The 11,856-nt window shown below is 49.1% G+C and overlaps 1 protein-coding gene across 1 annotated transcript in view; it reads left to right on the plus strand.

Annotated features, from left to right (window-relative positions):
• GTSE1 (G-2 and S-phase expressed 1) overlaps positions 1–11,856 on the plus strand; it is a 35,817-nt gene continuing 23,961 nt past the window's right edge. Inside the window, exons 1-4 of the mRNA XM_011984049.1 lie at positions 1–429; positions 7,605–7,662; positions 7,772–8,396; positions 10,927–11,091. Of these exons, the coding sequence (XP_011839439.1) occupies positions 351–429; positions 7,605–7,662; positions 7,772–8,396; positions 10,927–11,091 (927 nt within the window). The 5' untranslated portion in view covers positions 1–350. The remainder of the gene's footprint in view (positions 430–7,604; positions 7,663–7,771; positions 8,397–10,926; positions 11,092–11,856) is intronic.

Consider the following 11,856-nt stretch of genomic DNA (forward strand, 5'->3'; position numbering starts at 1 on the left):
CAGGGGTCACCGGGGCCCCTCGCGCTGTGGTCGGGGATGCCGGGAGGTCCAGGGCTGCCCCCCAGGCAACCAGAGCCCTCAGCACTCTGGCCCACGAGCCGAGAATTCCGTTATCTAGTCCGATAGCGTTCGGGCTGACTCCCGGCCTGGCAGCACCCGACCCCTGGGGTCCCCTGGGATGCGATCATTTCAGAGCGGCCCCCGCGCCGCCTCTCCCAGACCTGGCCGCGGCCTTCAGCTCTCTCTGCCCCTGTGAGCCGAGGGCTGAAGGAACCAGAAGCCCTGGGCCCTGACACGCACTCACCTTCTGGCCCCGTTCCACCCTGCAGTGACTTCTGACAACTCTCTCCATGGAAGGAGGCGGCGGCCGTGATGAGCCTTCAGCCTGCCGGGCAGGGGACGAGAACATGGATAACCCTAAGAAGGAAGGCAAGTCGTAGCTGCTGCAGCGCTGTTGTTGTTCAGGACGTTCAGTAGCGATGGAGGTTGATTTAATGTTTCCTTGAGACATTCTTTCTTTCTCAAGTGCTCATCTGTACTCTGCACCTGTGAGACACATGGCATTTGCTTTTATTTTCTGGTTTTCTTTCACCTCCTCCCCATTTTAAGTTTCATCACAGCCAGGATTCTCATCAGTTTTATTTAGCGCAGTGCCCCCATGCCCTGAACAGTACCTGACACTTTGTGGGCGCTCAAATGTTTATTGTATTGAATTCGATGTTTCCTTTTTTGTTTGTCGCTGGTTTCTGTTTGCTAAGACTTGTCTAGGATCTTTGAGACCATGTTAATGAGTGAGCCTGGCCCAAAACTCCTTTCTTCTTGTGTGTTTGTCTGGTTTGGGTATCAAGGTGAGGGTACGGCTTCACAGAATGAGTTACAGGCCACACCCTCTTTTTCTCTGAAAGCGTTTTTATGTATTTATTTATTTATTGGCGGAGTTTCACTCTGTCACCCAGGCTGGAGTGCAAAGGCGTGATCTGTACTCACTGCAACCTCTGCCTCCTGAGTTGAAGGGATTCTCCTGCCTCAGCCTCCCTAGTAGCTGGGATTACAGGCACCCTCTGCCACACCTGGCTAGTTTTTGTAATTTTAGCAGAGACGGGATTTTGCCACGTTGCCCAGGCTGGTCTTGAACTCCTGAGCTCAGGCAATCTGCCTGCCTCGGCCTCCCAAAGTGCTAGGATTATAGGTGTGAGCCACCTCACCCAGCCTCACAAAGCATTTTGACATCACTTTATCCTTCGGTTCTCACACTACCCAAGGATCCTTTCTTTTTGAGACCGAGTCTCACTCTGCCTACCAGGCTGGAGTGCAATGGCATGATCTTGGCTCACTGCAACCTCTGCCTCTCAGGTTCAAGTGATTCTCCTGCCTCAACCTCCGGAGTAGCTGGGATTACAGGCACCCGCCACCATGTCTCGCTGATTTTTGTTTTTTTAGTAGAGATGGGGTTTTACCATGTTGGCCAGGCTGGTCTCAAACTCCTGACCTCAGGTGATCCACCTTCCTGGGCCTCGCAAAGTACTGGGATTACAGGGGTGAACCACCGCTCCTGGCCCCAAGCATCCTCAATGCCTCCATTTTGCAGGAACTTTAAAGGATGCTTTACAAGATAAAGGAGACTTTACAAATCAATGTTGCATCTTCTTCATGTCTAGAAAGGCGCTTGCCTCTGCACCCCTCTCCTCCTTCCTGTCATGTGCCCTTCCTTTCAAATATGTCCCTTCCACGTGCATACTGCACCCCCTGCTCCTTCTTGAGGCCTTCCCTACTTCCGTTGACCTGGCTTCATTTCCTTACTTTTCCCCTGTCCACTGGATCATGCTCATCCACATACAGATATGTTCCCTTGTCTCACTTGTTGCCACGTCTCCTCCGTTGCCTCTCCATTGCTGTGTTTCTCCTTCCAAGCCAAACTTCGAGAGCTTTCTCACTTTTGTTCTGCCATTTTTTTCCACCTCTCAATCCCTCCCGTTCCGGCTTCCATCCTTACCACTCCATTCAAGCTGCTTTCATCAGTCGCTGACGACTTTCACATTGCCAAATCTCTTGTCATTTTTCTATCTTCAGTCAGCTTTCCAGTAACATTCGTCCTTCTGGAAACTTCCCTTGCTTGGAGTCCAAGGCGCTCTTGGTTTTCCTCCTGCCTCTCTGGCTGGTGTATCTTGTCTCTGTGTGGGCTCCTCCTCCTCTGCCATCTTCTGAGGCTGATTTCCCCAAGACCTGCTCTGGGACAGCTTTGTGCTTTCGCCCTCAGCATTCCCATGGCTGCACAGCGCATCTGCTGTCTGTGGCGCCCAAGTTTTGTGTTGAGCGCAGCCTCTCCTCTGAGCTCTGGGCTTATATATTCACCTGCCTATTTGGTGTCTTCACACACACGTCTCATCTCAAACTCGGCATACCCCGTCTGCATCCGCACGCCCTGTTTTTACCTACTTTATTTCTCCATTTCATCCAGCTGTCCAAACTGAGAACCCCCTACATTCATGCCATCACCAGCTACCATCATCTCCACCTTCAGAATATATCCTGGATCTGTCTACAGACTCTCAATCTACATCCAGATGCTGCTCTCTGGGTCTCAGCCATGCTGTCTCACCCGCTCCTACTTATATATGATTCCCGTTGGCTAGTATGTTCATTTGCAATGCTTCCTTTCAGATACTCTTTCTACACAGAAACGTTATCTTTTAAAAACACAAGTTAGATTATAAAGCTCTTCTCTTTTTTTTTCTTTCTTTTTTTTTTTTGAGACAGTCTCACTGTCAGCCAGGCGAAAGTGCAATGGCGCCTCCACCTCTTGGATTCAAGCGATTCTCCTGCCTCAGCCTCCCAAGTACCTGGGACTACAGGCACCCGCCACCATACCCAGCTAATTTTTTTTTGTATTTTTAGTAGAGACGGGGTTTCACCATGTTAGCCAGGATGGTCTTGATCTCCTGACCTTGTGATCCACCCACCTGGGCCTCCCAAAGTGCTGGGATTACAGGCGTGAGCCACTGCACCCAGAATTTTTTTTTTTTTTTTGAGATGGAGTCTCGTTCTGTCACCAGGCTGGAGTGCAGTGGCACGATCTTGGCTCACTGCAACCTCTGTCTCCCGAGTTCAAGTGATTCTCCTGCCTCAGCCTCCCGAGTAGCTGGGATTACAGGCATGTGCCACCATACCTGGCTAAGTTTGTATTTTTAGTAGAGACGGGGTTTCACCATGTTGGTCAGGATGGTCTCGAACGCCTGACCTCAAGTGATCCACCTGCCTCAGCCTCCCACTGTACTGGGATTACAGGCATGAGCCACCACACCAGGCTTAAAGCTCTTTTCTTAAAGCCCTGTAATAGTTTCCTGTCCCATTCTGGAGAAAATGAAAGCTCCTTGCCGTGGCTTGCAAACCCTCTGTGATCTGAGCCAACTTGTGTTTTCACCTCTTCCAGCCACTCTGACTTCTTCTGACCCCTTCATCTCACACACGCACTTTGGTGTTTTCTCAGAGGTGTTCCCACCTCTACATATCTCTCACCGCACTGCCTGGGGCACCCTCCAGGGCAGGCCGCATGTACCCCAAGTCTGCCTGGCACCTAGTGGAGGATGTAGTCTGTTGTGGGTGCTCATGTGTTTGCAGGCTGAGCAAGTCAGCCAGCCCGGGGCCCCTTGGAGCCAGTCGCAGAGTCTGGAGCAGAAGACTGCTTCCCTGAGTTCTAGGCCTGGATTCTTTTTCCACGCCAGTTGGAAGTTTCTGAAATTGACTTCCTAATTCAGAGGTGTAAAAAGTGAAACGTCTCCCTCTCTATATCTCTTAGTCACTTAGTTGCCCCCTCCAAGGGCCATCGATGTCATCAGTCTCTTGGGTGTCCTTCCAGACATAATCTGTGCAAGTGCAAGCCAACACACACAGAGTGTTGCGCCCCCCCTTTCCATATAGCATGTGTCTTGGTTTTCAGGCGTAATTTATCTTGATGAATATTGTGTATCAACACATGAAGAGCGTTACTAGTTTTTGTTCCTAGAAAGGGTTCCACCATGGGGATGTGTTATTCATCTCATCCGCTGTGGGTGAGCGTTTAGTTTGTGCCTAGTGTCTTGCTGTTACCAGTGATGCTGCTGTAAATAACTGTGGACACCGCATAACGGCACGACACATTGCTTTCCACACCTGCTAGTGTCTGTAGGATACACTCACAAAAGTAGACTTGCTGGGTTGAAGAGGGTGTGTATTTCTTACTTTGATAGGTACTGCCAGGCCCTCTAGAGAGCTGTGATACTTTACACCTTCCCTGGCAGTGTAGGAATTGTCTCTTTCCCCACAACCTTGCCTACAGCTCATAAATCTTTGAGTTTTGAGGTCGGAAGTTCAAGACCAGCCTGACCAACGTGGAGAAACCCTGTCTCTACTAAAAATACAAAATTAGCCAGACATGCTGGTGCATACCTGCAATCCCAGATACTCAAGAGGCTGAGGGTGGAGAATCACTTGAACCCGGGAGGCGGAGGTTGTGGTGAACCGAGATAGCGCCATTGCACTCCAGCCTGAGCAACAAGAGCGAAACTCTGTCCCAAAAAAAGAAAAAAAAAGAATGTTTTGTTTTATTTTCTGTGAACTTTATCTGTTTGTATCCTTTTTCTATCTTTATTAGATTGTTAATTCTTTTATTACTTTGTAGATACACTTCATGAGTTAGCCCTTTATGAATTGAGTTGCAAATATTTTTTCCCCATTTCTTGTTTAACTTATTGTGATTTTTGCCACACAGATGTTACAAATTTTAATGTTTGAAGGTCAATCTTTTATTTTTTATTTGTTTATTTTTTGAGGCAGATTCTCGTTCTGTTGCCTGGGCCTGCATGCAGTGGCAAGATTATGGCTCCCTGCAGCTTTGACCTCCTGAGCTCATGTGATCCTCCCTCCTGAGCCTCCCTAGCAGGGGAGACTACCACGCCCAGCTAATTTTTGTATTTTTTTAGAGACGAGGTCTCCCTGTGTTGCCTCGGCTGGTCTCAAACTTCTGGGCTCAAGCGTCCCTCCCACTTCAGCCTCCCAAAGTGCTGGGATTACAGATGTGAGCCACTGGGCCCAACCAATCAATCTTTGGTAACTTCCGGTTTTGTGTCATAGTTAGATGTCCACATTCCCACGTTATAAAAACTTCCTCATAGCGGCTTCTTGTTTGTTTAGGGCTTTATTTTCTTTTCATTAAGTCCTTGATTTATTTGGAATTTGGCCTGGTGTGGTATGAGGCATGGACCAAACGTAGTTGGTATTTTTCCAGATGATTATATAGTTTATCTCCATACCATTTTTTCACTTTCCCTCTTTTTTTTTTTTTGTTTTTGTTTTTTGTTTTTGTTTTTTGAGACGGAGTCTCGCTCTGTTGCCCAGGCTGGAGTGCAGTGGCGCGATTTCCGCTCACTGCAAGCTCCACCTCCTGGATTCATGCCATTCTCCCGCCTCGGCCTCCTGAGTAGCTGGGACTACAGGCGCCCGCCACCTTGCCTGGCTAATTTTTTGTATTTTTTTGTAGAGACGGGGTTTCACCATGTTGGCCAGGATGGTCTCTCCGTCTCCTGACCTCATTATCTGCCTGCTTCGGCCTCCCAAAGTGCTGGGATTACAGGTGTGAGCCACTGCACCCGGCCAGTTTTGTTTTGTTTTTTGAGACAGGGTCTCGCTCTGTCACCCAGGCTGGTGTACAATGGCACAATCTTGGCTCACTGCAACCTCTGCCTCCCAGGTTCAAGCGATTCTCCTGCCTCAGCCTCCCCAGTAGCTGGGATTACAGGTGCCCACCACCACGCCTGGCTAATTTTTTTTCTTTTAGTAGAGATGGGATTTTGCCACGTTGGCCGGACTGGTCTCGAACTCCTGACCACAAGTGATCCACCTGCCTTAGCCTCCCAAAGTGCTGGGATTATAGGCGTGAGCCACCTTGACCAGCCTGCAGTGTTTATTAAGATAAAAATATTTGTGAGAGAACTTTATAAGCTTTACAGTATTGAGTACATACTGTATTTCAGTGCATTTTGATAAATATTTGCTAAGTGTCCAGGCCCTTAGCTGGACATTTAGGAATTTGGGTTAGTGTTCGACATTGTTATCTTGGAGGAGCTTATAGTCTAGTTGGGGCCAGAGAAGGGTCAAGAGGCACTCACAGAGGCTAGTGCAGTGGTAGAAAGGAGGTCCAGGCACTGCGGGAGCCTTGCGGGGAGCTGGAGCAGGGAGCAGGTGCCCCTGCAGAAGGACCCACTAACCTGGAGCCTGTGATCTGTTTTAGAGGGACCTGGACAGAGAGGTCCTTGCCAGCTGTGATAATAGAATTATGGATGGGGTGGGGTACAGAGTACATTTTGTCTGAGGGTTCAGGAAGGACTCCAAGAAGCAATGGCGGTCAGTGCACTCTTATCGAGTCCCTACTCTGTGCATTTGAGTGATATTAAATTCATTGTTGAACTATAAATAGATGTTTTGTATCTCGTAAGAGGGGAATTTAATTCTAGGGGAGCTGAGGCAGGTGGTCCTTTGAAAATGTTCTATACCTGGAAATGACTTATCTCTTCTTGAAAAGCTAGTTGAATGAGTCAGTGAATGCATTTTAGATTATATCTTAAAAGTAAGGACCTAAGCTTTTGGGTGGCTTAGCGAACATAGAATGGCTGATGCAATTTCTTTTTCTTTTTTTTTTAAGACGGAGTCTCTCTCTCACCTAGGCTGGAATGCAGTGGCGCCATCTCGGCTCACTGCAACTTCCACCTCCTAGATTCAAGCGATTTTCCTGCCTCTGCCTCCAAGTAGCTGGGACTACAGGTGTGCGCTGTCACGCCGAGCTAATGTTTGTATTTTTAGTAGAGACGGGGTTTCACATGTTGACCAGGCTGCTCTCGATCTCTTGACCTCGTGATCTGCCCGCCTCAGCCTCCCACAGTGCTGAGGTTACAGGCGTAAGCCACCGCGCCCAGCCGGCTGTTGCAATTAAAAAAAAAAAAAAAGTGTCCACGTGTGGTGGCTCACACCTGTAACCCCAACACTTTGGGAGGCCATGCCAGGAGGATCACTTGAGGCCAGGAGTTCGAGACCAGCCTGGTCAATATAGCGAGACTTCATCACTAGAAAAAATTTAAAAAAAATTTTTTTTCTTTTTTGAAACGGAGTCTCGCTCTGTCGCCCAGGTTGGAGTGCAGTAGTGCAATCTCGGCTCACTGCAAGCTCCGCCTCCCAGGTTCACTCCATTCTCGTGCCTCAGCCTCCGGAGTAGCTGGGAGTACAGGCGCCCGCCACCACACCCGACTAATTTTTTTGTATTTTTAGTAGAGACGGGGTTTCACTGTGTTAGCCAGGACGGTCTCGATCTCCTGACCTCGTGATCCACCCGCCTCGGCCTCCCAAAGTGCTGGGATTACAGGTGTGAGCTGCCGCGCCCAGCCTAAAAATTTTTTTAAAAAGGAAAAGATCTAACTTAGAGCCCTCTATGAAAAACTAAATTAACATAATGACAGGATACACTTAGGGGAGTGAAATTTCACGGTACCTTTATTTAGTTCTAAGCTATAGAGCCTGGTAATATTTTTCTCTTTATCAGCTGTGGCACTAAAGTAACAGTGGATTTTTCCCCCTAGACATTCTTCTTTTGGCCGATGAAAAATTTGACTTCGATCTTTCATTGTCTTCTTCAAGGTAAACAAATAAGTTTTCTTCCCTTGCCTTGGGCATAACCACATTCAGTAAAGTCTTTCCTTTAAATGCCAGTGTTATGAGTTATTAATAATTTTTTTTTTTTAAATAGTGCAAATGAAGATGATGAAGTCTTCTTCGGACCCGTTGGACATAAAGAAAGATGTATTGCTGCCAGCTTGGAATTAAATAATCTGGTTCCCGAGCAGCCTTCGTTGCCCGTGTCTGAGAGTCCCTTTGCCTGGAGCCCTCTGGCCGGGGAGAAGTTCGTGGAAGTGTACAAAGAAGCTCACTTACTGGCTTTACAGATTGAGAGCAGCAGCCGGAACCAGACGGCCCCAGCTGCCAAGCCTGAAGACCCTCAGAGCCAGGGCGTCGAAAGATTCATACAGGAGTCAAAATTAAAAATAAACCTCTTTGAGAAAGAAAAGGAAATGAAGAAAAGCCCCACGTCTCTTAAAAGGGAGACATACTACCTGTCAGACAGCCCCTTGCTGAGGCCCTCTGTGGGCAAGCCTCGGTTCTTGGCCTCCTCCCCGGCCCTGCCCAGCTCTGGTGCCCAGGCCAGCCTCACCCGGGCGCTGGGGCCTCCACACTCTGCTCATGCTTTGCCCAGGGAGTCATGCACTGCTCCTGCTCCAAGTCAGGCAGCGACTCAGAGGAAGCCCGGGAGCAAATTGCTGCTGCCTCGAGTGGCCTCTGTTAGAGGAAGAAGCATCCCTGGGGCTGCGGAGAAGGTAAATGCCTCAGCAGAGCACCTGTCTGGGGAGCCGCCACTCCTTGCCCCTCAGCCCTCTCACAGAAGCCACATGGGGAAAGCCCCGGAGGTGGCGAGGCTCTGAGGCCTCCGAGGCACAGGAATGGGGAGTCCAGGAAAAGCAGTCACCAATAGGAAGCTGATGTGGGGGCGTCTTGGGTAGGGCTGGGGTGACTTAATACTTCCTCCTAAATTCTATCTGAAGTTGTTCCTTTTGTTTTGTTACACTGCTGGATATACCACACAGTACGGATTTCATTTGCTTTAACAAGCAACCTCTTCCAAAAATTCCCCCTCCTCTGTGATAGCTGCTAGTCAGCCTCCTTGACCGTGCCTCAGTTTACACTGCGTTCCTCCTGGGCATTAAGTGAGGTGAGCTTTCCTGGGAGGTGGCAGTTGACAGGGGTGCCTTTGGGTGCAGTCTGCCAACTCTGGGACACTGAGGGTCCTGGAGGTCTGGGGGAAAGGTGGGGGTGAGCACAGGGCTTGCTGCCAGGGCTGCCCGATCTGGCTCTTGCTTGGGAGAGGGAGGCTGCTCCTCCTGTGGGAGAGGCTGCAGAGAGGAGGACAGGGCGGGTGGGAGCCCCGGGGCCCACCCTGCAGCCCGTTCCCAACTCTGCCCCCTCCCCTGGGCAGCACTTACAGAGGAAGACCCTGGGTGGGGCCATTAGGAGGTACAGGCAAATGCAGAATGCTCAGCAAGGGCCCAGAAATTCCTTTACCCCCACCAAGTCCATCTCCTGAGTCACGTGACTCCCTGTAGTGAGAGCCAAGAATGGAAGCCAGCCGAGGTGCAGCTGCCACACACTGCCCTTGACAAGGAGGTATGTCCGGCACTGCCACCCCGAATAGCTGGGGCCTGTCCCTTGGTCCTGCACACTCCTTTTATTGGAGCCCGTTTGGATGTAAATTCCTACCGTGATGTTTCTAGAATGACAGTGGGATGGGTCTTGCTGTGTGGAGCACACATGGACTCGGGACAGGGATTGTGCATGTAGCATGCGTGGACTCGGGGAGAGAGGTAGTGTGATTTGGGGTGCTTCAGACCCATTGAAGCACCTCCTTTGATCTCCTGGTCCTGAGTGGTGAACTGGGGTCCAGAGAGCTTGTTCCTGGTGGACAGGGCACTGTGCGCACAGCTGAGATGCACTCACGCACACATGGGAGCCCCACCACTTCCTGCATGCTTCTCTGGGAGAAGTCACTCCTAGAGTGGCTCATGGCCCACGCTCACTCCTGTGAGGAGTCATCAGCAATGGGTGGACCACTCGATTGTAACACCTACTTAAAAGTGTGCTTCACAGACAACTGCTAGGATGCCTAAAGGAAGAAGAAAAAGAAAATAACCAGTGTTATTTTGAGGATGAGGATGTGGAGGATGAGGAGAAGGTTGAGGATGTGGAGAAGCTGGAAGCTCACGCACTGCTGGTGGGACCGTGAAACGGTGCAGCTGTTGTGGAAACAGTTTGGCAGCTCCTAGAAAACTAAATTTAGAGGTCCCATGGGACCCAGCAGTTCCACTCCTTAGTACACAGACCTGAGAGAATTGAAGTCATATCCACAGAAAAATCCACATGCAGATGTTCAAAGCAGCATTGTTCATAACAGCCAAAAAAGTAGGACCAACCCAGGCATCCAGCAAATGATGAATGGGTAAAGAAAAGGGGGTCTATCCAGACAATGGTTTATTTTTGGCAACAAGAAGGAACACTGCCGGGTGCTGGGATTACAGGTGTGAGCCACCGTGCCCGGCTGGAAACAGATTCTTTTTAGGAACGTATTTTAGGATTAGCTTGTGCTAGTTGTACAACATAACAGTTCTACTAAAAACCACTGAAGTGTACTGTTTAAAATAGTGAATTTTACGTTATGAGAAGTATCTCAGGTTTTAGAAATGCTATAAAGGGAAAAAGTTACTGCTGCATCTTTACCACTCTGAGCTTCTATTGCTGTTACCTTATTACCCCTGCTGTCATAAGGGGCTATTTATGTAAGTATGAATTCGTTCCATGAATGCCCTTGTCCCTAAATATGTCAGGAACTTATTTTTTGACTCTTCTGGTCAAAGAAAATGGCTTTCAATACTAGACCAAGAGGATACATTGCAATTGTGCAGCTTCTCTGGTAGAGATGACCATTTAATGGATGAGTCTTTTCTGTACAGCAGTTTAAAATTTGTGTAACTAGACCAGCTCTCTCATTATCATTCTTAAATAAGGATCTTGACTGGGGAACAGCTTTAGAAGACCGCTTTCCTATTAATGACCTGTGTCGGTATCATTTGATGCTGTTTTTAATGAGGAAGCAAAATCCATCATCGCTTTTGTCCACAGTGATTTGGTGGAGGATGTGAACTGCTTGCTCTATTCCCTTCAATCTAGCTGATGAATGGAGGAGCATGTGTAGCATTTGGGATGATAGTGCCTGGGCTTGCTTTAAATTGAAGCCTGAGTATCTCTGTACATTGTTAAGGACTAGACAGTTCTCACAGTTCAAATTAAATTTTTCAGCCCAAGAAAGAGATTCCAGCTAGTCCTTCCAGGACAAAAATCCCAGCCGAGAAGGAATTCCACCGGGATGTTCTCCCTGAGAAATCTGCCCCGGGTGCTGTCAGTGTGCCGGCCGCTGGAAGCCACTTGGGCCAGGGCAAGCGGGCGATCCCTGTTCCAAATAAGGTGAGTTGGCTGCTGGGGCCCAGACTTGTGGTTGCTGGGAATGAGGTGGCAGCTGTGTGTACAAGTGCTTTGGATTAAAATCAGTGGCTCATACCTATGATCCCAGCATTTTGGGAGGCCAAGATGGGAGGATCACTTGAGCCCGAGAGTTCAAGACCATCCTGAGCAACATGATGAAACCCATCTCTCCAAAAAATACAAAAATTAGCTGGGCGTGGTGGTACGCACCTGTAGTCCCAGCTACTCGGGAGGCTGAGGTGGGATGATTGCTTGAGCCCGGGAGGTCGAGGCTGCAGTGAGTCATAATCATGCACTGCACTCCAGGTTGGGTGACAGAACGAGACCCTGTCTCAAAAAAAAAAAAAAAAAAAAATAGAGGTGGAAAAGTTGAAAATACACCCACGAGAGGCAGCCTGCAAAATACATGCAAAGAATACTGGCTTCACAGTGTGCACTGATGGCTGGCCTCTGCCCTGGGAGCTGTGTGGGTTGGGAAAAGTCAGCGTCTCAGAACCCTAGTTCGTAGGTGGGGATATTCCGTTTCCCTCATGTCGGGTCCTTGAACAGATGACGTGACATGTTGATGTTTTGAAAACAGCGGCTGGGTGTGGTGGCTCACACATGTAATCTTAGCACTTTGGGAGGCTGAGGCGGGAGGATCACTTGAGCCCAGGAGTTTGAGACCAGCCTGGGCAACATAGTGAGACCCCCATCTCTACTAAAAAATAAAAATAATCAGCCAGGCACGGTGGTGCATGCCTGTGG

Source organism: Mandrillus leucophaeus, unplaced genomic scaffold, assembly GCF_000951045.1.
Source record: "Mandrillus leucophaeus isolate KB7577 unplaced genomic scaffold, Mleu.le_1.0 Scaffold26, whole genome shotgun sequence".
In the NCBI taxonomy this organism is placed as follows: domain Eukaryota; kingdom Metazoa; phylum Chordata; class Mammalia; order Primates; family Cercopithecidae; genus Mandrillus; species Mandrillus leucophaeus.